This window comes from Channa argus, chromosome 14, assembly GCF_033026475.1.
Source record: "Channa argus isolate prfri chromosome 14, Channa argus male v1.0, whole genome shotgun sequence".
NCBI classification, from domain to species: domain Eukaryota; kingdom Metazoa; phylum Chordata; class Actinopteri; order Anabantiformes; family Channidae; genus Channa; species Channa argus.
This window is the reverse complement of record NC_090210.1, coordinates 14,590,431-14,617,427: the sequence shown is the minus strand read 5'-3', so window position 1 is coordinate 14,617,427 and position 26,997 is coordinate 14,590,431. Positions and strand designations below refer to the sequence as shown.

Here is a 26,997-nt window from a genome sequence, read left to right as displayed (position 1 = left end):
AATATGTTTTGAGGAGAAAATGAAAACCAGAGCATTTATATGACCGTTGGGCCAAACTAGAAGAACAGTTAAAGTACTAAATGAACTTGATGGTAAAACTACAGTTTGCATGGCCGAGAATAAACTCCAGATCCACAGAAAAATATTTTAGTATGTTGGTCAAATCATCACTCTTAGGTTGAGCTGCGTTCAGTTGGTAGGTGGGTTGAGTGTCACCTTTGATAAGGGGGAACGTGGACATTGTTGGTGGTTGTTTTGTTTGTAAAAGTCAGCAATTTAGGGATTAACCGTGTGCACCTTCTGTGTTAATCGGTCATGTTGCAAATTTCTGTTTGGTGCTGGACTGACCCGATTTGCACTGATTTATTTTAGAGTACTAATTATTAGTAAGTGAGAGGTTTATATTTTCACAAGCAGGTTATGCTGAGTGGCTGTGGATCAGGAGTAGAGGAGGAAATGCAGTAATATTTGCAATATTTGCTCTTGATGTAGTTCAACTGTTGAAGGGCTCAGGTGGATGTGGTCTGAGGCAGGCAGAAATCTGCCTGTTTGACTGGTTTGCCCAGTATAAAAAGGAAAATTCAAATGAAGTGTTGGCGTCTGTTATTTACTTAGTGTGAATGTCTTACACGACATGTCAAATGTCCCATAAAATACTGTGAACACAGGAAAAAAACAGTGGGTCATTCTTGGAGGGTCCAGCAGATCTGTTAATGTCCCCTGTTCGATTCCTGAAGTTTGGTGCCTTAATAGTACCGTAGTACAGCTGGAGACATCTGTAAATAACACTGTTAATCAGAGAATGGAAATAAAGTGTAAACAATCCTGTAGCTTCATAGCTTTCCCTTGACCTCAGATCACTGAGAAACAAACTTTTTTTGCACCTTTCCATAAGAAAACCATCACTAGCTTATTTGCAGCTTAGTCATTCATGTGCTCCCTCAGCAACATCTTCCATTTTCCTCATAACATCTCCAATGTGATAATATGATTATTAAGATGGGGGTTGACAAAACACAGAGCAGCACCATCATTTCTCATTTTCTGGCTGGCTACCTGTGGCCAACTCAGAAAAACCAAAAAAAAGTCAACAGCTAGAAGAAATGCAATACATTTTACAGAAATGTATCACTGTCAGTCAGTGTAAGTAATCTGGATTTAAGACTCACTTCTAAACCACTTACTGTAGTGTCGCTTATATGGGGAGTGATGAATGACTGTACATCCTTCTATCTTAACATCTTTCATCATTCACATTTTGTAGATGTGTCTGACTAAATGTCTCTTTCTTGTGATGTAAAAAAAAAATACTTAATCTAGTTAACCTCAACTGAAACTACACTCTAGACATAACAGGATAGAGAAAAATAGAAATGTTGCATGGGGAACAGGCAATTAGTAAAATGCCAACTGAAGATCTAGGAAAGCTAGGAATGTAAAAATATAAATGAAACAGAAAAATGACAATGTATTTTACTAACTTATTGGAAGCCAAAAGAAAAGTCTAAAGCTTCATGTTTAATTTTAAACTCCATTCAATACTTTAACAATATTATTTGCTTATGTCAGTTTATTTTCAACTCATCTGAACTTTAGTCTTATTGGATATAACTCCATACTCAACATGAAAACCTAATAATTTAAATAAATAACCCTAAAAACTGGTCAATATTTCCTTTGATAAAAAAAAAAGCGCTAATAAACTTTTCACAGTCTATCACGTGATTTTTTTCTGTTGTCAGGGAGCACTAGCATTCATTTTTTCTTGGCAGCTGTCCCAGAAGTTGAGCAATCTGTTGTCCTTGTTGGCACAAAAGTCTGTGAAGTCTCTGAGCAGGCGGTCGGCCAGCCTCTCGTCACCGAGCACGCCCGTTCTCCAGGCTTTGGTCAGCATGGTGTTGTAGGCCCAGTAGTAACCGACCCGTTCCTCGCTACCGAACGGCCCCTGGCTGTTGGAGGTGGTGGAGTTCCTGCGCCGCCGCTGCTGTCCACTGGAGTACTTCCTCTTGGAGTATGGCAGCTGCAGGAAAACGGTGCCTGGAAAAAAGAAGAAGCCACGCAGGATTTAGGATTCACAGTTTGTGGTCACAAAAGGCAGTTTGTGTAGTTTTACGCTGACAGGTAACACACCTGTGACGTGTATGTAGTGGGGCTTGCTCTCAGCAGGGAAATTGAAAGCAGAAGCAGAAATCTTGTCGTGCACGAAGCCAAATCTGGATGAGAACACAACATTTGTATACTTTTGCATATTGTAACTCAAAAATATATATGTAAATAAAGGTACAGTTAAACGTTATTCTTAAAAGGAACTACAAGACACATGGCTCAGCTGTGAAGCCTATCTGCCTTCTTAGTTCCTTATTATCTGAAGTTTTATGAAATTGCCTTTAAGGTAAAAAAAACAACGGGCTAACCTTTAAACTAAATTTAAGAAATAATAACAAAATTAAAAGTTGGTATATTCCATTTATATTTATATTCCATGTATATTCCGTATATTATTGATCTAAGATTATGACTGCTGGTCATTGTGATGATGATCAGAATGGACCTTTTCTCACTGTAACTTAAGGATAAGAGCAAACTTGCCAATAACATTATAGACAAAAATAAATTGTAAAAGAAAGCACAAATATAACACTTAAGTTCATTAAAGCCTGAAGCGACACCAACCTGTACAGTATGGCCTCCTGAAAGAGCTGCATCCTGTCCCAGTATGTCTCTGGTTCAAATCCTGTTTGGGGAATGAAAACAGATGCTAAGCTATAGAACACACAGTTGACCACAGCGTTCACTCCGAGGGCCTCTGTACCTTCAAACAGGTTGTCATTGCCATTCCTCAGCAGACAGTGGATGTTCAGTGGGATGAAGAGCTGGGCTCTCAGTGGGTCTCCATACAGGTAAGAAGTCAGAGTGAAAGGGACCTCCAGGACAGGAACTAACAAGAAGCCGCAGGAGGCGGCTTTCCTGTGCCAACCTTGAACCTGACAGATGCCACAGGTTAGAAACTCTCTGTAAATTTGTTCCAGCAGCCACGGTGCACACAACCTCTGAAGAGAACACACCTTAACACACTTTCTTAAGCCCCCATTAACAGGTCAGTCCCTTTCCCTGTTTGTCCCTGTGTTGGTGTCACAGTGTGTTTAGTATCATTCTCTTTCTGTTTCATTCAATCAGGGTTTGCTTATACAGCGATTTCTTTTTTTAATTTCCTCATTATTACCCGTGTTGCTAACTTCAAGCCAACCACAATAATTCCAACGTTGTTTTCTCGTTTTAAGGAGCCGTGTTATGTTCTGGTGTGGTATTCTAAGAAAGTTTGGGTGTGTTTAAAAAGCCCATAAAACGTATTCACCTTCATGATTTTACAACACTGACACTTTTTGACAATGATCAACAGAATTTGGGGTTAAAGAATACTGCTACAAAATAAAATAATTTGTTAAAAATCTTTGGTAAATCACCAAACTATACCGCTCAGGCATAACATATCACCACCTGTACAATCTAATACAATCCAAAACAGCGGCTCTACCATAAATTCTACTTTTACAATGTTCCAATTTCTTAGTTTTTAGGTTGAAATTGTCAGAAAGGGGATAATTCTACTACGTCTTTAGTACTGAGGTCAAAGTGGATAGTGGAGTCATACTGGAGTACGTTAACAGCTGGTTCTAATGTTTTGGCCAGCCTATTTAAAATGAATGAAGTGTAATGTAAGTTAGGATTTCTGTGCAGCTATTGACTCAAAAATTATGACATTGGGCTGAATAAAAATATAGATTTCCAGATTAATCGTGACTATTTAACAATTCAATATTGTTAAATAAGACAATTCAATAACAATTCAAGATTGTTAAAATAATAAGATTGATCTTTGGATTTAAATGTTTGTTAAATGTAGTTATCTCATCTCAGGGAACTGTATTCACAGTTAGCTTAATATTATTAAAATGAAACGTTTTGGATGTTTGGGGAATAAAACTAAAATTAAGATCGAGCATAACATCTGCTGTTATATGTATGCAATTGTTTTTACAATTGAATCTAAACGAATCACATTGGGCCTCAAATGTTTTGCAAATTATTACAGCTCTACATTTTGTCCCAACTTTTTTGGAAATGGGGTTTGTAGATCGAATGTCTTGACATTTGAGTGATGAGGTGTAAAATACATGTCTGCTTACCATCTCAAAGAGCACAGCTGCAGTGACGGCCATCCAGTGGAGCTTGATCTCAAAAGCAGCATTGAGGGAAAAGTTTCCATGGTAATAGCAGCTGCACCATTCAGTTCGGCCACTGCGGTTGTTAACGTCCACATCCAGAGTGACTGTTTTCTGCTCGGGGACTGTAGCAGCTGAGGGACGGTGAGAGACAGGATAACAGGAAGCAAAGGAAGCAAAAGAAGGACAGATGGATGGCTTGGTGGGCAGCTAGATGTTAGAAATGAGTCAGTGAGCACTGGAGGAAGATGCGAGCTGTTTTCAAACATGCACTTGAGCCATAAATGTGTCCAGACTTTACCTTGAGGAGCTGTATGTGAGAAAGCAAATCTTTGAAACATCTGAATGGACGTTAAACAAACTTCACCCTGCCAGCTTTCATGTATGATTCATGACAGCAAGCAAGTGAAACACTGACACCTTTCTATATTGCACAATGCTGTTCTAGCTAGAAGGACCACAGCAAATCTAGTGTCTCATGTCCTGCCTTCTGCATGCGCTACCAACTCCCCCTAAATCAAAGTATTTCCATAAGGTAAGAAAGCATCGGGTACAAACAGCATCCTGTTGTGTGCTACATTGTGTGAAAGTGAAACCAGAAACAACGTCCAAACCAGAATCTCTGAACACTGTTAGGAGTTCATAGGAGACAATGGCTTCTTTCAAAGAGTTGTTTAAATATTTACTCTTAATCCTCTGATTCAATTTCTGATCTAAAGACTAGTGGAATTAATCGAGTTAAAAAAAGATTCAGACTCATAAATAATCAGGACAAGGGCCTGCAAACAAGTAATAGGAAACTACAGTGATTAATTAGTTTACAGTTCATAATACAGGCATTATACCCGTGCACCCCAAACCCCTTCATGTTACTGTTTGCTACGTGTATAGTTCAGAATATTAGAGGTTGTTAAGTCTACATTTGATAGATTTGACTAATTTCTAGTCCTAAATTAATACAGTTTTTTTTTGCATTTATATTTGTCAGTGATTCCAGTTTTTTAACAAAAATAAAAAATCTAATTAAAATTTGCAATTTGCTTTGTTTTTAACAATGTAATTTCTCAACTGGGGAAAAAAACCCCTTTGTAAATATGTTAGACAATAAAAATGACTTATGAGATCCTAATAAACAAAGGTTGGTACTGTGATGTTTGCTATAATTTCTGCTAACACAGGGATTATAACAGAAAATTGCAGATATATGGTTGCATAGCAGTTGCTTTTAAAGGCGCAAGCGTTTCCAAACAAGCTGAGGCGACGAAGCTTTCAGCAGTCATGCGAAAAGAGAGTCAAGCCAGCGCAGAAACACTGCCATACTTTGTTGTGAAAGCACTTTTTGCTGAAAAGGCAGGAGGGGGACAGGTGAGGACCTTGTACACCACAGCACTACTATACCACAGCCACTAACCACAGCATGCACACCAAATGCTACTGCTCCTACATCAAATACACACCAACCACAAAGCATGCACTGATTGGTCAGATGTGGAGAAATTTAGATCACATCCATCAATGATGTGGCCACGTCAGACACGTGTAATTGTGGTGGAGCAATACAATTACAACTACAGACACTATGCATGCTCTAAACACTGGGAAACACACCACCAGCTGTTTAATGCAGATCCAGTATCATGAGACCTGAGTCCAGTATTTGTGTCACACAGCAAAAAAGGTAATGGTGAAAATGGACAATGACAAAAGAACCAGTTACCAGTGATGGTAAGAATCCTTCTGCATGAGTTAGATGAAAACTGATGTTATGTCAGTGGTAGTTATGCATAAGGCTCAATGTTTATAGTTTGTTTTTAAACCAGGAAAACACATCCTGTCATAGAAGTTTATTTTTTGCAATTGTTTTAAACTAAGAAGTTTTCATCTCATTTTCTTAAAAATGACTGGAAGCCTTAGCTGTGTTTCGTGAAAACCTCAATTACAGTAAACAGCAGTGAACAAGTCGTGCAGTGGAGTTAACCAACACAGACTAGTCCAGATCAATCTAACAAAAGGTTCTTCAAAGGCAGACTTTAACAATATGGCACACACACAGCAGCTTATGAAAACACATGCCAACAGCCAAAACACAGAGGCGCTTTCTATCCAAGATAAATGTTGACATTTAACTAAAACACATAGCACATAGCCTGCCTTCTGACAACATGTGGCAAACTAAAAACAGTGAGCCTGTGCTAGATGTGGATCAATGATGCACTGAAGCTTGAGAGTACTCAATATCCTCCCAAGGGGATGTGATGGGTGGATATTGGCCAGACCTGGTGATACCGCCACCATGTTGCCATAAATCGACTGCTGTAGGGATGATGCTTTATTGTAGGTTAACACAAATGTTGACATCTCCCTGGTTCCCTCTACAAACTGTGAATGGGTTTTTTTCCACTGGGATCAGGAAATCATTGCAGGAAATATGCTTTGTGACAAACAGAAGTTTTTTTCAGTAAGATAAACAGATGAACATCACTTTTATGAAAGTGAAAGAAAAAAACTATTTTTAGGCTATAAAAGAACAATACCACAGTCACATGACTTAAATGCCTTCTATAGAAGACTTTCTTCTTAGAGTGATCTGGTAAAGATAGTGATTGTGAGTTATAAACTAATCGAGGCTTTTAAGATGGATTGTTTCTAGCAACCTCTTGTGTCATTTATAAACTTGTTAGCAACTGCTTTTTTAAGACACTGTGAAAGCTAAATAAAATAGATTAAGTCTGCTATTTTAATGTATTTTATGTTGGCGAACAAACTTTGAAAATCTCTTGACCTTAGCTTAACTTTACACCTTAAATCAGGCATTTATTCAAAAAACCCATAGACTTTGTTACAAGGGAACCAGAAGTGCAAAAATGCTACCTCCTTTTTTTTTTAAGTCTTTTTAAGGCCTCACCAGCAGCATTGGTAATATAAGTTGTGGAAGAATCATCCCTAAAACAAATGTACCTTCTCTGCTCTTTGTGACATGTAAATACTGGACCCAGACACTTTCCTGAAGTAGACTCCAATACGATCTGCATCAGACTTAATGAGAGAGGGGACCACAGCCCCTCTGTGGTGTGGGCTAGGCTGGGACGAATGGGCTGGGTGTACCTAGCAGTGCAGCGGCCTGGCTGCGTCCTCCAAAGCTGCGGCTGAAGGAGCTGTGCCTACTTGCGTAGGAGGCCGGCCGGCTGGGCAGCCAGGGCAAAAGGAAAGCCGGGAGGTCGCAGGGTCGCCGCTCCTCCATCACAAAAGCCACTTCGAACCACTTCCTCTGGAACAGGGCAAAGTCCTCTAGGACTGCAGCAGACCAGCATCCAGCAGCTGTGGGTGGGGGCTGGGAGGCCAAGCCTGATGATGAAAGACAATGTAACCCCTTTTCAAAAATTCTACATGAGAACAATTACACATTTTCCTACTTATCTAATAAAATTTCTTTTTGTGTGTACTGTATATATATATATGTGTGTGTGTAAAACTGAATATACCCAGAGATAAAGGCACTAAACTCTTTGAATTTCATATATATTCTATATCTATTCACCATCCTTCTCTCCTACTATCCTGTAGAAGTAGAAACCATAGACAAAGGTGCGCATGGCGTCTCCAGAAGCATGGGTCACCAAACCTTCGTCCAACATTTTCTGCACAAACCAAGCACAATGAAACAGTTTAAAACACATTTCAAAATGACAATTTGCAGTTTTCTAGGACTGAACATGTTGCGATCCCAAGAATTAATAAAAGCCCCCAGCTCTATCTAATCATCTTCACATCTTTGGCCAATCTCAAGACATTTTTCATCCAGTTAAGGAAAAGCGTGGACAAACAGCTCTTACCTGCATGACATCCACAGCCATTCCCTGTGTAGTCACGCCCTCCACATTGTCGACCAGCCAATGAACCACCTCAGCACTGATAAAACAGTTAGGTGACAGGCCTTTTTGCTCCGGGAGCAGTTGCACACCTGTCCTGTAACAGCACACACACACATACATACATAAAATGTCACCCAACTAAATCTGAGATCCTGTTTCTCACTTTGATTCAGATTCGGGGTAACCAGAAATAAAAAAGTGAAATAACTGATGTATCTTATTTTGTTGGCAGGTAAATCAGGATGTGTACATGTTTTTGTGAACCGCTGTAAGTCTGCACAACACAACTACATAACTGTTGTTATGTCAAGAAACAAACACACGACAACAAATCTCACGTGGGATGTTTGATGGCTTCCAGGATCTCCAAGAGTGTTGATGAAGAGGACAGAGAGAGAGCTCCTGCTGCAGCCTGCCCACTGTGAACACATCGCCGATCATTACTGTGTAGGCAGATCAATGTATTACAAAGTAATCAGCTATTCTGACTGGGGTTCACAACAGACGAACACTTTTTAGATCTCAAACAATAAAGCCATAAAGTAAATAAATACAGTAATGCAGAAATAAACACAACTTACTTAAACTAGGACCAAGTGGGTTTTCACTGTTAGGTTTTAGTGCATGCAGAATTTTGAGAAATACAATAAATATATATGATAATTTTAATCCATGTTATGGTGCATACATTTAAAGTATTAGACTACAGTTGCACTGTTTGCAATTTCCTGTTTTGTTGCATAAATTCGTCATAAAATGTGATTGGTTTCTCAAACAGTCACAACAGACACCCCATTAAATATACAAAGCAATGGTGGTCAAGTGGTGATTGTGTCCTGCCATGGACGCCATGCCTGTTCAATGCTTTGCTCATGGTTGACTCATAAACAGAGATATTAGGCAACTCTAATGATCGTAAGCACTACTGTATTTTAGAGAAGCCACAGAAGCAATTAATTTCCATTTATAGGCAATATGTCTAACTCTGAAATGATCAACATCTAAAGTCATTGAGATTACTCTGTGACCTTAAACAGCTACATGCAAATCTAGCTGTGGTTTTATAAGTCAAGGTAGTTTTAAACACCACCTTCATTGTTTCACTGACTGGACTTCAGCTTAGAAATATAATGTTTCTTAGTATTTGTGACTTTGGTGAACATTTGACAACATTTCATGTAGAAATTGCAAAACAGTGCTTACTATGTCTTACGACTATATTTAGTCAGCTTTGATGTGCCAGTAGAACATAGTACGTGAGTCCCTGTACTACACAAAGTAAAGTATAACCTGGTATCTGTGCTGCTGCTGCTGGCCATGACCTCTCCTGCTGGTTGTGTGGCCACTCCAGACTGGACTCCTTTATCTGCAGCCTCAGTGGCTTCAGCTGGCAACTACAGTGAAAAACCCAATACATTAGCTGTGTCAGTGTGTGTGTGTGTGTGTTTGAATATTACAAAAAAGCAGAATTTTTATTCTCTAGCCAGAGGTATCGTTTGTCGGGCGATGAAATATCTGTAGCTACAACAATCCAGTGGAGCTGAATGGAATTTTGTTAGTGTAGCTTATGGAATTTAATCACATCATTAAAGATCCACGTTTTTGGGTCATATTTTAAATATTTTGGAGCGAATAGTCCATTGACATTGTATGATTCTTTTCATTACTGATGAGTTTAGATTCAGATTTATTGATCAATTGATTAACTGGCTTTTGCTGACTGAATATATTTGGCTTACTTAACTTGCTGTTCAGCATATGGCAAATGCATGGAGACGTTAAATTAAATGTTTGCTTGTATTTTGATATCAAACAAAATCACACACAAATCCCTCATCTGGATGTTTTGTGTGGTTATTTTACTGTACTTGTAGAGTTATTAAATGAATGCTTGAACCCCTCAATAAATAAATACTTAGCCACATTCTACCACAAACAAAATTCCATTGTTCATTCCATTGCAGTAGGTTGGAGATATTTCCAAACCTAGAAAATAACACAAAACTATCTGCGTGTACTAATCGTGCAACATGGGTGAGAAACTATGTTTTGTTTTGTAATTCAGGTGAAATAACCCTTTAACAAACCTTTCCTGATACCACGCACAAAAACAGGTGTGGGCCTCAAAGTCTATGTGATGGATATACAGTTGTGTTACACATGTTAGTTCCACCGGGATCATCAGTTTCTTCAGAGTCGACCAAGTTAAATGTGACACTAAGTGTTGGACCCTTTTAAACATATGTGTAACATATTAAAAAGTGACATAGACAAAAATATTGGGACACTTAATCATATATATATATATATATATATATATAATGGCACTCTATTTTGATGCAGTGAGGTTCTTTTAGTTCCCACTGATGCGATTTATCATCTTGTCATGTGGCTCCGGTTCCTCACTATTACTTGTGTTAACATACAGCTGATGTGACCAAAGTGAAATCAAACTGTTTCTCTGTCCAAACAACATTCTCCTGGCGGCACTGTGGTTTGTCAGCTTCCACATAAGCAAACTTAATTTAACTCATTAACTCATTGTTGTACCTTGATGTTAGAGCTAAGCTTGTATTTGTTTGATGTTTTCCTGGTTCATTTTCTACCACTGAAGCTTTCCTTCTGTTCAGTAATATGGTAATATGGGTAGACATGGTCCCATAGTCTTTCATTTACACAGGAGGGACAATTTTCTCCCTGATTTCCTCAGACTCTTTGATTCCTTTGTTTTGTCCATATTCATTGTGGTGCCAAAGGCCTTTTTTCTTTGCAAATAAGTACATAATTTTACTAACTTTTATTAAAATTTTGTGTGTTAGTGGTAAAACTGTGGTAAAAAAAGACCTTTATCCTCAGCAAATGTTTTTTATATCTAAATGTTTCACCTGTAGGGTTTTACAGAGCTGGAAACGATGACAAAGACATTATGTATTACACATAACCCCAGTCAACAGTGTCTCTAGAAACTGTAGATGGGGTCAATTAACTGCTGCAGAAATTAAAAGTGGAGTTAGACAAGCCACAGCACATGAGGACACACACACACACACACACGCACACACACACAAAAACACTGAAGCACACAGCTTTAGCTCTGCCCAGCGACCTCATTACTGACCTGAGAGTGATAGATGTAGGAGGAACGTGGGCTACGTATAAAATCCAAAATAAAGGCAGCATCCTGTCAGCATACAGGAAAAGCATAACCCAGGATCAAACATCGGAAGCCCAGCAAAAGGAACAGAAAACAGAACAGATGGATGGAGAAAAAGCAAAAGCTCCACAGTAAAGCACCAGCAAAGAATAATTATCTTATCAAAGTGTTTTTGTTAATGAAAAACAATCCAGACCTAACTGCAAATTATAATGCCCGAAGCAGAACAACTTTTTCTCAGCCACACAAAGAAACACAACTCACCTTGCGGGGACTGTCTACATATGTGGGAGCTGTGGTAACATTTGGAGGTTCACTTAAAGCTGTTGAGGGCCTTGTCTGCAGCTGCTGTTCCTCCAATGTTCTGACAGGAGGCAGAAAAAACACATGTTAACACGTGCTTGCAACATGTTGGCCTGCAGCCCCAGGGGACACTCACTTCTGATTCTGCTCCATCTCCAGCAGGGCTGACAGAGCTGACGTGCCTTTCTTGCATTGTGGAGGTGGCACAGGCTCTGTAGGATATGCAGGGAGTGGACTCGTAACCTGCTGTCCTTTCATTGGTGTGCCCTTCTGCTGTGTGGAAATGCAGTGCTCATTTTAGATGTTAATAAACTCACAGTCCATAATGATTGCAGAAACTTTATTTGCACAGATTAGCAATTGCATTTGAATATATATTTAGTCATAAGCTGAAATAATGATTATTTGATTTAGTTATTTGATTATTTCTTGCTCAATTCAAACCCAATTTTTTTCTGTCTAAAAAAAAAACAAAAAAAACTAAAATAACCAACCTTCAGGCTGTGTGCCTTGACCAACCAGTCAAGTTACAGTTTACATGCATTTAACTCCAGACTCATATTCTAATGAGTAATTGGATGTTTATGCCAGATATACTGAAATTCTCTCCAGGCGCTGCTGAGAGATTGTGTTGTCTGGAATGGGCAGATGACAGTGACCTTGACCTTTGACCACCAAAATCTAATCAGGTCATCCTTCAGTCCAATTGGACAATTGTGATACATTTAAAGGAAGACTTTCACAGCATTCCTTTAATATTAAGTGCACCGGAATGAGAACACCAAATATGAAGAAGACAATTGAAAATGGTGGAAACAAGAAGAACCTTACTCTGATAATCCTGTCGGAGCGATGGCGTCGCCGGATCCGGTTTAGGCCCTCCAGAAAGCGAATGAAGCCATCTAGCAGAGCCCATTCCCCACTGCCACCCATCCCAGCGCCCGCTCCCTCACCATAAACATCCCAGTGGCCTTCCCCATCTGCCACCCGCCGAGCCCCTCCAGCTGGCAGCAAGAGGAAGCGAGTCCTCCAGAATTTCAGAGAGTCAATCAAACTAGAGTCAGAAGAAAGAAAGACTTGGATGATTATTGTTTTCAAGATTTCTTTAAATACAAATATAGAGCTTCCTGTAAATTAGGCCTGGTATATAGAGGATAGAAAAATATGGAGCTAGATTAATTTAAACTGTCAAAGTTAGTTTGAACACTGAAATCAGCTACAACTAAAACTCTCTTTTTGAATAGCTTCTTAGTGTTTAAATACCTCCTCTGTCCACTTAAGAGTATGTGCATGTGTTTGTGTGGGGTACCTGAAGTCCTCTGAGCCAGCAGAGCAGATGTACTGATCGAGGTAGTTCCACTTATATTCCTCTAGCCTTTCATGGCCAAATTCCACCCAACAGGACACAAATTGAGCATCAGCGTGTGGAGGACACAGACTGTAGGTATACTGTATCTGAGCAGACTCATATGGGTGTCTACAACACACACACACACAAACACACCAAACGTTTATCTTGCTTATGTCATTATCAACAAGGAATAAATTTTACTTTTAATTTTTGCTTTGCCACCTGACAGCTAGAAGGTCCCTGGTACAAACGCTTGGCTGACTGTGGCCTTTTTGCGTGGACTTTGCATGTTCTCCCTGTGCTTGCATGGGTTTTCTCTGGGTATGTTGGTTTCTTTCCACAGTCCAAAGACATGCATGTTCTTTTAATAAGGTGTGAATGTGACTGTGATTGGTTGTCTTTCTATGTATGTCTCTTTGTGTTGACCTTGAGATGTCCGGTGTGTACCCCACCTTTCGCCCACTGACAGCTGGAATAGGCTCCAGCCCTCCCCCAACCCTAAACAGGGTAAGTTGTTAATGTAATGGATAGATAGAAATAGTTTGCTTTATTAGACAGACACAGTTGAAAGCTGACATCAAAAAATGGGAAACATTTTAAATGTGTGATGGCTACATGTATACAGGCTGTGTTGCCACATTAAAAGGAAGGTATAGCGGCAAGCAAACTATAGCAAACTATAGTACTACTAGAAGACAAAGCTCAAATTCAAATAATATCCAGCTAGAAAGGTGAACATGGCATAGTCGAGATTTATGTTTGATTTATTTTGTGAGATGTCAGATGCGCTTACTTTGGCAGGTAGCGAGTAACAGTGATGATTTTGTCTTTCAGACAAACTTTGTGGAATGTTCGTCCCATGCTGAGCCAGTAAACCGTTTCCTCCTCCTCTGCCCGACGCAGAGACACCAGACCTGAAACACAACAATAAAGGGGAGACATACAGTTTTGTGACATACAAAAGGCTGGGAGCCATTTAATCTTAAAAATGTAAAAATCTTTTATACAGATTACATGTATATATTTTATTATATGTTTAAAGATACTGTATGTAGTGGAATGAAAGTGGAATATTAAAATTCTGCAAATGCAGGGGAACAAAAGTAGGAGATAATAGAAATGCTCTAATTGTACTTAGTGATTTATTTAAGAATCACTACCTGAAGCTAAGCAGACAAGGACATTTGAGCACGAGAAAGAAAAAAAGAACAATGACAAATGTCTTCATTTTCATGTAACCCTTAGACATAATTCAAATTTAATTAGTACTAAAAGATTATTTGAAATAATGTACATGCTGTAACTTTAAGTTACCTCTAGAGTAAAGAGGGCTGCTGCCAAGTGGTGTGGCTACAGCAGGCTTTGGTTTTCTGTTATTTGGCTGGACGATGATCTGGTATCCCTGCATCAACCTCTGACAGATAAATTCCTCAAAAACCTGAGCTGCATTCATTACTGGAACTTCATCTTCACGTCTGAGGATGAGACAGTATTGTATTGTAAGTATTGGAGTAGTCTCACATTTTTTGGTCTTTAGGTTAAGTGCTGAAGAGCAATTAGTTTGAAATCGAAAGATGGATCCTACATTAAAGCAGAAAATCTCAACTTTTTTTTGAGCTTAGCATAAAGTTGGGTACAAAAGTTTGCATCCCCTTATATTAAAAAGGTGAAGAGTAACAAAGGTACAAACTCAAATGTTCCTGTATCATAAACTATTAAGGTAATTTTTTATTTATTGATCAAAGGGGATACAAACTTTTGCACCACCATTTGTAATTTTTATTATTTAACTACAACTTTTTTATACAGTCCTTGACCATTTTTTGTGTTTTCAATTCCAATTGCAAAGGTACATTTGTACTACCTAAATATGCATTATTATTATTATAATAATATATATAATATAATAATATAAGGCTTAGGGTTAAGGTTGCATCCCCTTATCAAATCTTCTTTTATTAGTGCAAAAGTTTGCACAGAGAGCCTCTTTTTTAGAGGAGGTACAGTATATAAACTTCAGCAAGACAGAATGTATGCAGCCTAAAATGGGAAAAAAGTAATAGAAAAAAAGCCACCCAAGCATTCACTATGACACTGCAACTTAAATTAGTCTATCACCATCTTTATCAACTTTTTTTCTATAAAATATATTATCGTTAGCAGCAAACAGACAATGTTCAGAGTAATTTCAGCAGAGAAAATCAACCTGAAACTATGTTGTCTACCTCTCCAGGTCACTGTGTGGCAGCAGGTCATAGCAGCCTTCAGTGTAGTCGTTTTGCAGTGTTTGGCGGTCGGGGAAGTAGTCGGTGGTGAGGGGGAGGCAGGCCGGTGTGGTCAGAGACTTCCAGTCTACCCCAACCGTGCAGCAGAAGCTGGGCACTATCGGGGGTGCAGACAGCAGCAGGGCTTCAGGAGCACCCACACCATACATACACATAAGCACGCACAAAATCCCCACAGCAAAGACAAATGCATGTACCCAGAGTGGAGTGGTACAGGTATGTGGAGGAGGGGGGTAGGGGCAAAGATGGGGAAGTACAGTGGGGGTAAAAGAAAAGAAAGGAGTTCAGAGGTCGACATAAAGATGGGAAAAAAGAGTGAAGACACAGATACAAAAAAAATAATAGAGAAAGTAAATGAGAGGGGAAGAAAACACAAAGAAATTGTTATTGTTACTGGCCTCGTCTCCCCCTGCTGATGATTCCTGATGTTGTGGAGCAGTGATCAAACATGCAGATTGTGGCTCTGTGACAGTCTGAGATCAGCATCATTCTGAAGCAAGTGCAAAATCTGTCCTGAGCTCAGCAAAAGTGGGAACTGAGTGATGTGGACTTAAGCAGAGAGATTACATCATGCAAACATCCATATGGTGAGGAAACTCTCAGTAGAAAATAGTGTATTTACGGAAGTGCCCATTTAGAATCAAATTGAGTGATATATACTGTGCACACCACCATGCAGGAATGTGATATACACACAGGGCTTGTTCAATGCAAACAGGGTCACGGTGTGGAAAAATGATAGCAGAGGTAAATTAATGAGAGGATTTGAAGTTGAAAATGAACCTGGTAACATTTTATAACAAGAATTAGGTTACAGTCTAACAAGTGGCCCAGAAACAGAAACGAAAAAGAGCCGGACTGAGAAAGAGAAGACACAGTGGGAGAAGAAGCGGGTAAATCCAAACAACATGACCTTAAGAGTTGTTTATACCTGCAACCCTTGGAGACAGACGCGCAGTGGTGAAACCTTGTCTGCTGAAGCTGAATAAGCCTTCACAGGTTAAAGACACCTCTGAAGGTTTATTTCCATCATACATTCGGTGATTAAAAATATCAAACTGATGCGGTAGTATCAAGTGTCAGTTCATGTGCCTTAGATTTCATGACGGCAAAATAGACTCACTTGGCTCAGCACCGCTGAGAGAAAAGTCTTCAAACGAAGAGCCGCGGTTAGTCTGAGTTCCTGAAAAGAAAACAAAAAATTTATTTTTTTATTGTCAATTCATTGCATGAACTACTGTATGCAATGTCAAATCGTCATAAAAATAGTCATCCCAGAATCTAAGCAAATGGGAAAATGACATGTTTTGTCTGACCAACAGTCGAAAACCTAAAGACCTTTACTGTATGTACTACTATATTTGAAGATAAACTATCACAACTCTACCTTAAGAAGCTGGAATTACCTTATTTCTGTCCTTTATACTTAAAAAAAGATTAAGTGATTGATTTAAAAACAGTTTCCCCTGTTTGAGTGGTAAAATAATTGTGTACACAAACATTTATCAACCATAGATCCAAGTTGATCAATCTCTATCTTTTAATCTATCACAGATATGGGATAGATGTGGGATTCATCTATCAGCATTGCATAATAATACGGAAAGTAGAGTTACTGATTATTTCCCATGTCTGTATTTAATACACAGAGCCTTTTCATTTTGGTGGTCAACACTAGTAACATACAAGTTTAACCGTCTTAACTTAAAAATGGTCAGAACTGAACCAAAGCTGGGGTATGTACTGTAATACAGAATGTGTATGTTAGGGCCAATAACACTCTTACGTCTAACAATTAAAGAATGTATGAATATTGACCTAAAACAAAGCCACTTTTGCATATGTAAATAAAGGTTGTAGCTGAAAGTTGAACGATAAAATTTTTGACAAAGTTTATTACCGCTGTTGTTGCTTCCTGGACTTCCAGTGAACTCTTCCATCCCTCCACCAACATAGAGGCCATTTTCTCCTGCTTGCCTGGAGGTTGTTCGCCTTGAAGAGACAAAGAACAATTCAATGATCTTTATGTCTATCTTTGTTGACAAAAGAAATATGTGCTCCATAATAAGCTTGTCTAACTTTCCAGTAGCCTCATGATAGGCCAGCTCCAGCAGCTCGGCGGAAGTGTGAGGCGGATCTCTCTGCCGGCTGCCCTGCAGTTCAGCCATGTTCTGCCTGGTCTGATGATGGATCTGGATTGCCTCTCCAGAAGGACCTGAAAAACAACACTGAATGAATGCCAGACAAATAGCTCAAATCAAAATAGTATCAAAATAGCTTGTTTATTGTTCTTGCATATTTTATTAACATTAATGTTGATCAGTTAGAGGTAATTTACACCCGTAGTCGTGACCAAATGAATAATGACAATTAATAAACAATTACAATGAAGGATTGTTGGAATGGTGGATAAAGAACCCAGATTAACTTCTAAACAAATTCAAGATGATCTGCAGACACAGGGTACAACAGTGTCAGCTCGCACTATCCGTCTCCATCTGAATGACGCGAAACACACTTCAAAAAGCAGAAAGGGTTACAAACAAAGTGCAGGAGAGTTCTGAAATGGCCAGCAATGAAAGATTTTATAACCTGTTTTTGTAACTTTCTTAGGTGATTCTTAAAAATCTAAGTTTAGTCTAAAAAATAAAGCAGATATTAAGTTTTTCTTCTTTTTCTATTACATCTGTATACATGTATCTACTGATAGTTTTACTATTATAAATGCAAACCATTCAGAGACACCTGACATAACTTATGTTAATGTTTCAAACTTTTGCTTCCTCTGTGCATGAACATACCGAACATCATCAGTGTACTTTTGTGTCCATAAGTCAGGACAAGCTTAATGCATATGATTTACATACATCTAAAAATACGTCTTCACTTGGTCAGCGTGGGTCACTGTGTGCAGATTATTAGAAAAAAAAACTATTTTAAGATAAATTCACAGTGCAGTTAAATGTGCACAAATGGCAGGGGTGTGAACACTTACCGCAGTCACTCTATAAGTTAAGTAATACCAGTAAGCTCACAAGGCATTAGGATTGGGAGCATTAGGGAGCGTGTCACCTCACCGACAGGGAAAGTGTGCATCCAGCGCCGGCGGTTGGAGGTGAGCTTCATGGGCATCCTGGAAGGTGTGAAGGGGTTTATAAGAGCTCTTTGAGGGGTGTAACCTCCTGGACGGATGTGCAGGGTTGACTCAGCACTTCCCACTGTAAACCTGCCCGGGGCACTGGAATCCCGCTGAGAGTCCATCATTTTCTCTAATAACTCTGAACAGCAGGAAAACAACACAAGGAAACATGAATAAGATGGAAAAAGGAAATAGATGGAACACAACTCATCATGCTTACACAAGACAAGTCCACCTTGGACTATAATCAGTAACAACAGGGCAGAAAACCCTTGGGGGGTTACCCCTTGTGCTTGTGTATCCCAGTGAACTGCTGACTTCATATTGGGCAGGAGGCAAGCGGGGTATCAGCAACATGTTGGACACAGGACCTAAACTATCATCAGAAGCCAGGCTACGCTGTTCCTCAGGACCCCCAGAGCGAACAGGAGGAGATACCCCTATGTCTGCACTGACGTCCACTGAGCCCCAGCTCTTCCTGCCACTCGTCTCTTTATCTCGACTCATCCTGAAAGACACAAAGCCACTACTGAATTGGCTTAAGGTCCCAAAGGCTTTTAGTTTTAAAGTTTATTGTTGTGCAAGCTCTCAGATACCTGAAGTTGGTTGTCCTTTGAATCCGCGAAGGACCTGGAAGTCTGAACACCTGAGCATCATAAGCATCATAGTCCACCTGTATAGGTAGGGTGTTTTCAGTGTCCTTAGGAACACAGAGAGCTGAAAGAGGTTATCAAGAGATAGTTTGCAATAAATATCTACTCAATATTCCATTAAAATTAAGACAAAATAAAAACAACACATATATTAAAAAATAAACTCACTGTGGTCTTTGCTGCTTTTGAATTTTTCAGCATGAAGCTAGAAATAATTGGGATTTGTTTCAGACGTTAAAACATAAAAGAAACCATTATCAAGGTGTTTCAGTCAAACAATAGTGCTAACTGTGAAGGTACCTTGCGGCCAGCCAATTTGATACGAGGGGTGAAGGAGCTACAGGAGTTCTGACTTTTGGAGGTGTAGAAGCTGTAGGAAAGGAAGAAAACAATACAAACAAAATATATATCAACGTAAGTACCTTTCCATGCAGTTTAATGTGAATCGGTAACTGCTCTCATCACTCATGTCTTGCCTGTGGTTGATCCAGTGAGGCAGGTTATAGTCATCTCCTACACAAGAGTCTCCAGGTGTGGGCCTGTTGTGCAGCTACAAAGAAAATTGTATAGATGTTTTCAGTAACAAACAAATACATTCCATTTGTAATTGATATGTGATAGACTAACAAAGAGTTGTAGATAATTGTGAAGTGAAATAAAAATGATCAATGGTTTTCAACATCTTTTACAAATAAATATCTGAAAAGTGTGGTGGGAGCTCAGGTGGGAGAATCTGTCTACAGGACAACTATTAGTTGTGCATTCCACAAATCTGGCCTTTATGGAAGAGTGGCAAGAAGAAAGCCTTAGAAGAAAACCTTTTAATAGTCTGCAAAAAACTGAGGTAAAGGTTCAACTTCCAGCAGGACAACGATCCTAAACATACAGTCAGAGCTAAAATGGAATGGTTTTGATCAAAGCATTGTCATGTGTTACAATGGCCCTGAGTCCAGACCTATTTGTAAAAAATGTTTTAAACACTAATCATTTTCTTTCCACTTTACAATTATGGACAACTCTGTGTTGGTCCATACTTTGGCAAGTTACTGTATAGTGTTTATACTATCGATGCGGTCTTCAGCCTCTGTGCTTTAGCAAGTTTAGTTTGAAATAAAATAATGGACACTAAATTAAAGTGCCAACTTTAATTTGAGTAGATTTACTGTACTAAGCACCGGGGATACAGGCCTTTTAACAAAGTTCAGGGGTTTAAAAGTAAATGGGCAAGAAATGTGTAACAAAATAATTTTATTTGGTATTTGGCAAAAATCATTTGCAGGCTTTCACTCATTTCAAAATTGCCATGCAATCATTAAGTGTTTTATTCAGCATGGAAATATTTTTTATCCACATGTATTGCCCTCTTCATTCTTACCAGTTGTTTCCATCTAGTTTTTCTGTGTGCCTCTGCTTTGTTAGGGTATGCTCAACTGTTCACATACCAACTACCTGAAATTTTTTATGATAGGTTTATTTTATTTTTTTCCCGTTCTACACATGCGTCATGTGAAGATATCTCAATGATAGGTCTTTTTTTATTATACTGTATAAGCAAAGATGTGAAACTCCGGATGTGTTACCTTGAACAATGGCACTGCATGTAGTGGCTGCTCCCCCATACACACCAAGTCTACCCCGATACCTAAGGAGGAGAAAGTATGAGTTATTGACATACAAAGAACCTTCAATTTTCAATGAACAAACATTATTGTTCCGTTTGTCTACGTGCTTGAAATGTGTTTGTTTCTTTATACTCACCATTGTCAATCATACGCTGTTTGGTAAGAATCATAAGCAGACGGTCGACTTCAAAGACTCCTACCCCAGGTGTGATGACCACTGACATCTGTCCGGTGCGGTCAAAGTTTCGGTTGATGTAGTGCTTGTCAAACACTGGAAAACATGTTAAGGTTCAGCTTTATTTTAATCTCTAGTTTACATTTGATAAAAAGACACTGGCAGAACTGACTGACTCTTGATAATAAAGGAAAGTTGCACATATTCTGAGGTGTGTCAAAGATACCCAGGGTCTCATAAATTATACAGTACAGTGTACAGTAACTGTATACTGTCTGCAACAGGTTTTCCTTGCTATAGTAATCCCCATGTTCATACTGGCCTTAAAAGATTCCTATCTAACATGTTTTTTATGTAATAGGAGGGGGTGGTTGCAGCTCAGTTGGTAGAGCAGTCTTCCATGAACAACAGGGTCAGTGCTGTGTTGAGGTTTCTCTGCCTTTGAGTTTTCTTGTGTACTACAAAAAGCCTGAACAGCAGTTAATCCTACTCGAATAACTTGTGCGCCAAATTAACAACACAAATCCAAACACAAGATTATGCATACATGCTGATGATGTTTACAATATACGACAACATAGCATAGCCCTACTATAAATGTGTTTCATCTGAAGCTAATATAAGGCCGTAGTAGTGTGAGTTAGTCAAAATGAGTCTGCAGAACGTTCTCTTGTTCTTGTCTCCTTTACAGCTCAGCAAGCACTGCAGTGGGAAACACAAAGGCAATGTACTAAAAAGGCTGTACTTTTTGGGGGGGAAATATCCACTTCATTATTCTAACTCCTACTGCTGAAGCCTCATGTTAGCTTCAGTATAAATGTTTCTAAATAAGTCTATATAGAATGCTAATTTTATCCACCATTACAGACTTTAGGAATTGGTCTTGAAATGTGTTCTCCATAAAGTTGGATAATGTATACAATTAATTGTACATGTGATAACTATGATGTCTCTAAACGTCACTTATCCAAATACCAGAATAAACTTGCTTAACAATTTTTTTTTTCTTTTTGTGAGTGCATGTATAGTTTAAGATTAAAAGACATACCATTAAAGGAAAGGTTAATGGCCTCCAGGTAGTTTCCTTGAGCAGCGGTTGAGTTATAACCAACAGGAAAACCATCTGAAATGAGAGTAAACAAACAAAAAGAGGATTTTGGTTTAAAAAGAAAAAAAGCCTGATCCAAAGATCCATTCATCAGTTTCTCAACTCATTCGCTACCTGCTTCTTTCAGTCGTACAAGGACAGGATACTGTATGAAAAGCTTCTTGATAGTGATCAGTAATGATGTCCATTCATCCCGTCTCTCATTCTGAGCCACAACCCTGATTAAAAGAGAATATAAACCTTAGTTCGTCCCACTCTGGGGACATTTCTATGTTACAGTGGAAAAATGTGCAAATGTGAGGCAAACTGTTTGTGCAGTATGAAACAAATATATATAAAAGGAAATATATAAATGAAAGCATATAAGATTAATCAAACTCTAGACTCAATCTATCTCTTTGTAATCTTTAATTATACTATGATAGTATGCTTACCTGTAGAAGTCATCATAAAAACGTCCTTCGTGATCCTGTCTGACGGAGCTTCTCACAATCTCAGGAAATTCATCTGGGGAAATTAATATCTTATATATATATTAACACAGTTTCCCCTTTGCTGCAGTACTATCATCATGATGATAATGAAGAAAGACTCACCTATAGTTTTAGCATTGTAGAATGTACGTGAGAAAAGTACAACTGTCACCTCATGACTGCAGTTCTTCTCCTTTAACATTTAACATTACTTCTTTAAATTTATGACTGAATACAAAATGTTTCAGAGACACAATAAAGCCAAATAAAAGAAATCACAAACCTTCCACTTAGCAAAAAGGTCAGACAAGCAACCATTCACAGCCTTTTCAAAGTAGAGATCACCTGTGAGCAAAATATTAAAAAGATATAGTCCCTCATAGATACATGTAAATATGACAACTTTTATGTAATTGAAAAACAGACAAAAAAAGCTTAGATAAATTGACAATAACCAATCAGAAAGGTTCAACTGACCGTAGATGTCAAAGTCCCACATCTCACAGCTCATCTGGATAAAGATGTACACCATTGCAGATGTGGATCTGAAGACCACCTGAGTCATAAAAATCACAGGATATCTCAAAGAATGCCTTCAACAGAAATATATGACAATGAATGAAGACGGCTACGCTGGGAAGTAGCTTCAATAATTGTGAAATGGAAGAACTTTAAAACTGCCAGGACATTGTACGCTTTGCCCCAGTATACATTTAAAGATCATGATCCCATCTCAAAATTAGCCTTGAAGGCTAAAAATAAAATCTTATTGTGATAGCTGACATAAAATGCAGTTTAGCTAGGTCATAACTTAAACTAAATTCATCAGTCATTTGACAACATAAACAAAATAAACAACCAGCTGCACCCTGTTTGTCACACAAACCTGACTCCAAACTATCAGTAAGTGTTCTGTTTAGCTAATGAACCTATGATGATTGTTTTAACCAGGACCTCTAGTGTTTGGATCAAGTAGGTCCTGTAAATAGACTGCATCACATTAAGCAGGCTACAGCTGTTATTTCATTATGGCTAATACTATACTCATTTTATGATACACATGTTATAATGCACCCACTGATTCATAGAATTTGCATTTTTTCCAACAAATGCTCATACATTAATAACCTGAATGATTAGCTGCAGCGACAAAGTTTATTGACACAACTATAACTACAGACCCCATTTACATAGACCAGAATTAATAACAGACTTTTTGTTCAACATATGTAATGTATATATGTATACATATATGTATTTTTGTAATATAAAAAAATAAGTATTTATTTCGGTGTTGTTGACCAGTAAGTTGTTAAGACAGAGTGACACATGAAGGACACAGGATGGCCAAAAACATTACCGTGCACACACACACACACACACACATCGGGGTTGTATTATTAGCACTCACCCTAGTGTCTTCGCTGATGTAGCCACAGGTCACTTTCTCTCCCTTCACCCACAGTTCACTGGCCTGAGCTCTACAGAATCAAATACATCATAAGCATGCATTTAGTGACAGCATATGACTGGCATCCACAATAAAAAGCTCACCCCTACCTCCAAACTGCCTTATTTAGTCTCCTATTTGAACTGCATGTCCAGAAAGGTTGGAACATTGTGTAAATGTAAATAAAAAGCCAAGCTATTATTTTGCAAATTATTTGAAACCAATTTTTGATTCTAAATAGTAAAAGGCAACATATAAGATGTTAAAGTTTATTTTTAAATTTGGAAATACTGGTTCACTTTCAATTCAATTTAACTTTATTTATATGGAACCAATTCACAACAAATCAGCTCAAGGCACTTTACATAATAAAGTCAAGACTATTAAGACATATAGAGAAAGCCCAACAATTCCCCCTTGAGCAAGCTCTAGGCAACAGTGGAGAGGAAAAACTCCCTTTAACGGAAAAAACCTACAGCAGAACCAGGCTCAGGGTGGGCGGCCATCGAACTGACCGGTTGGGGTGAGTGAAAAGTGGAGAGAGAAAAGACAAGAGGAACAAAAAGTAACTTAAGAATAATAGAAAATTGCACATGATGCGGGGATTTTATCGCCTGTAGTACATACAAGATTTAGATAATTTAGATAAACCTGTCACACAAGGGAGTTATGTGAATTGTCTGAAACAACATTCTGCTCAGTAGTAAAATAGTTTAGGTGTTAAACTGACAGGTCAGAGCTGTCACCCACTGAGATTTGGGTTAATTTATGGGCTGTTCAGTTATAGAAAAGTGTGTGTGCATGTTGATCCATATTCAAATACCTCTAAAGAAATCTAGTGTAGAGACTGAAGTATATGCTTTGTACCTTATTCCTGCAAACTCCACTTTCTGTGTCACATAAGCACATGTGCTCACCTGGAATAAAAATTTTACAGGTAAATACTCATGTTTTTGATCTAATAAATGTTACTATGCAGATATGTGCCATACCAGACTTTTCTTTAATCTCCACATATCTCCTCTGCCAATGTATTGATCTTTGAAAGTCAGCTCCACCAAGTCAAGTGTTACATCCTGTGAGGAAAATGGTATTAGAGATTCTTCTAGGCTGACAAGTGAAGGATCAGAAGAGTACCAAGCGTGATCATACCTTTGGGTCTACAATATTAACAATCACATCCTGGTATGCACGCAGTTTGAAGGCTTGTGCTACAGTCTGGTCCACACTGATTGTCTCTGAACAAGGAAAAAAAAATTCCATCATAGGCAATCAATAGGTAAGGCAACCATCACAGACCTTTGCGTTTTCTAAACATGCAGATTTGGGTCATTTACCTTTCTGCAGGTCATCTTTTAGGCTCTTCACCTGAAGCAGGAGAGGACTGGGAATTTAAAACAGAAAGTATCAGAGTATAGACTCATTAATGGAAATCATAAATTGAACGACAACACTTAAACTGTATGAAAGCTAACCAGAACAGTGACCCATTGTAAACGCTCACCTGTATTCATCTGTGGGGTGTGCAATCTCGATTATATCCCCTAGACTGACTTGAGGGAAGACTTTGGAGTTTACAACCAATTCATCATCTGCTCGAAAAAAAAAAAAGTTCTCTAAAATACTGCCATTAAAAAGCAAAGGATTAATTTTGGGGTACAAGAATTGCTGGTTCTCACTCACCACTTCCACCAAAACCTTTCTTGTGCAGCACAAGCTTATATGACTTATTGGTTTTCATGATTAACCACCTGGGGATCAAAACCGATACTTAAGGTTGAATTAAGTCATAAAAAAACTCAATTCAATTACAGCGCATAGGACAGCCATAAGCTAAATTAAATCAATATTTTGTTCCAATAGTGTTCTATACTGGAATGTGGGCAACAGGAGTGTTGGGTTAAGCAACCTAAACTTAAATTTGCTTCTTGAGACTATTTAGGATGACAAATGTTTTTAACTAAATTTTCCTATTAAATATAATTGCACCTATGATGAGCCACCTGCCAGTGACCGTTATTTATATAACAACAGAACAAAGTTTTAAAATACAGACATATATGGTAAATTCTTGTCAAGCAAGTGAGCACATAACGGTAGGACATAAACAGTTAGCAATACCTGAGCAGGGTCTCTTCTACAGCTCCAGTTCATATCAGTTCAGACTAACCTAAAATGTTATGTTGGCTAGCCTAAGTTAGCATGCGGCTACTTCGAGTCAATATCCAGCCAACTAAGGTAAATAACAGTAGCCGCACAGTAACATTAACTACTTTCAATGAAGCACATCCATATATATGAAATAAATCAGAAGTACAGTTTTAGAGTGGAAATATAAAGCAGTGTGTTAAGAAACTACCTTCCAGTAACTGTACTTCCTCCTAAACATGGAAACGTGCATGTGATTGGTTTCTGGCCGTCCAGAGAGTATTTCCGCAAAGCAGGAGTATTCACTCCGCTTGTTTCCGTATTTGCTTGTTTTGGAAAAATTTCGATCAAATTTTCCCTTCTGTATAAATATATGTTAAAGAGCTGATGCTTTGCGTGTATGGCTCGCCTGGCGAGATCTGCATTCACCACGGGACCTTAAAATTTTAATCCCTTAACTATTGATATCTAAGGTAAACAACTGTTTAAAATAAAGAATAACCCAACATAATAGTGACCTTAAGTTTATACTATAGTCTATAGTTCATATTAGTGCATAAACTTTTGGAGTAATCAGCGGTTTAATATATATTGTTAATAAGTAGAAACTTAGTTGCCAAGTACCATATAATGTTTGAAATGTACAGCTTTCCATTATTTTTTTATTTTAATTTTTTGTCCTTTCATCTTATCCTGTGAGATCAGGGTCACCACAGTGGATCATTTGTCCACGTTGTCCAGATGCCCTTCCTGATGCAACCGTCCCCAATTTCTACTTGGTTTGGGACTGGCAATAGCTGGTGAGGGGGATGGGCTGTTGGGGGTTCAGTCTCGTGTCGAGAGGCACTTTGGCATCTGGTTGGGATGAGAGGGGCACGAACCTCCGACCCTATGGTTGGTAAGTGGCAGTTCTACCAACTGAGCCACTGCCACCCCCGTGTACAGCTTTCCATTCTCAAATAACTATTTTCTGGAAGTGAACTCCTTGCCGCTAGTTATGTTTAATTTTAAAAAAGCATTTCAAAGTAGATTCAGCTTAGG

General features: G+C 38.5%; 1 protein-coding gene across 12 annotated transcripts; it reads right to left on the bottom strand.

Moving 5' to 3' along the window:
- Positions 1-159: 159 nt before the first annotated feature.
- On the bottom strand, positions 160-26,235 carry depdc5 (DEP domain containing 5, GATOR1 subcomplex subunit). Of its 12 annotated transcripts, none has more exons than XM_067475442.1 (43): positions 26,168-26,235; positions 25,492-25,559; positions 25,313-25,400; positions 25,146-25,192; positions 24,961-25,046; positions 24,801-24,884; positions 24,676-24,725; positions 23,770-23,839; positions 22,836-22,914; positions 22,642-22,703; positions 22,482-22,551; positions 22,320-22,392; positions 22,000-22,103; positions 21,826-21,900; positions 20,739-20,873; positions 20,561-20,622; positions 19,457-19,530; positions 19,281-19,350; positions 19,149-19,185; positions 18,924-19,044; positions 18,612-18,835; positions 18,266-18,466; positions 17,268-17,403; positions 17,089-17,180; positions 16,312-16,371; positions 15,129-15,312; positions 14,218-14,378; positions 13,697-13,817; positions 12,862-13,029; positions 12,384-12,606; positions 11,689-11,825; positions 11,514-11,613; positions 11,214-11,276; positions 9,386-9,489; positions 8,434-8,538; positions 8,057-8,189; positions 7,762-7,861; positions 7,329-7,568; positions 4,188-4,357; positions 2,813-2,984; positions 2,674-2,734; positions 2,131-2,213; positions 160-2,037 (listed from the first exon to the last, which is right to left on the bottom strand). In XM_067475442.1, exons 2-43 carry the CDS (start codon positions 25,547-25,549, stop codon positions 1,739-1,741), a joined length of 4,782 nt encoding a protein of 1,593 aa, XP_067331543.1. In that variant the 5' UTR covers positions 25,550-25,559; positions 26,168-26,235; the 3' UTR covers positions 160-1,738. The 12 variants fall into 12 exon arrangements, with proteins under 12 accessions (XP_067331543.1, XP_067331542.1, XP_067331548.1 ...); XM_067475441.1 differs by having other exon boundaries at positions 25,930-26,220; XM_067475447.1 differs by having other exon boundaries at positions 7,389-7,568; positions 25,930-26,220.
- Between the last annotated feature and the right edge of the window lie 762 nt (positions 26,236-26,997).

What these genes read in the sequence shown, in the direction of transcription:
- depdc5 (XM_067475442.1), bottom strand. Translation starts at nt 25,549, where the DNA reads ATGAAAACCAATAAGTCATATAAGCTTGTGCTGCACAAGAAAGGTTTT. An exon ending in CAAAGGACAACCAACTTCAG is followed by an intron (nt 18,836 to 18,923) that starts GTATCTGAGAGC and finishes TGTGTCTTTCAG; the next exon opens with GATGAGTCGAGATAAAGAGA. An exon ending in TCTCAGCGGTGCTGAGCCAA is followed by an intron (nt 15,313 to 16,311) that starts GTGAGTCTATTT and finishes GTGCTCCTGAAG; the next exon opens with CCCTGCTGCTGTCTGCACCC.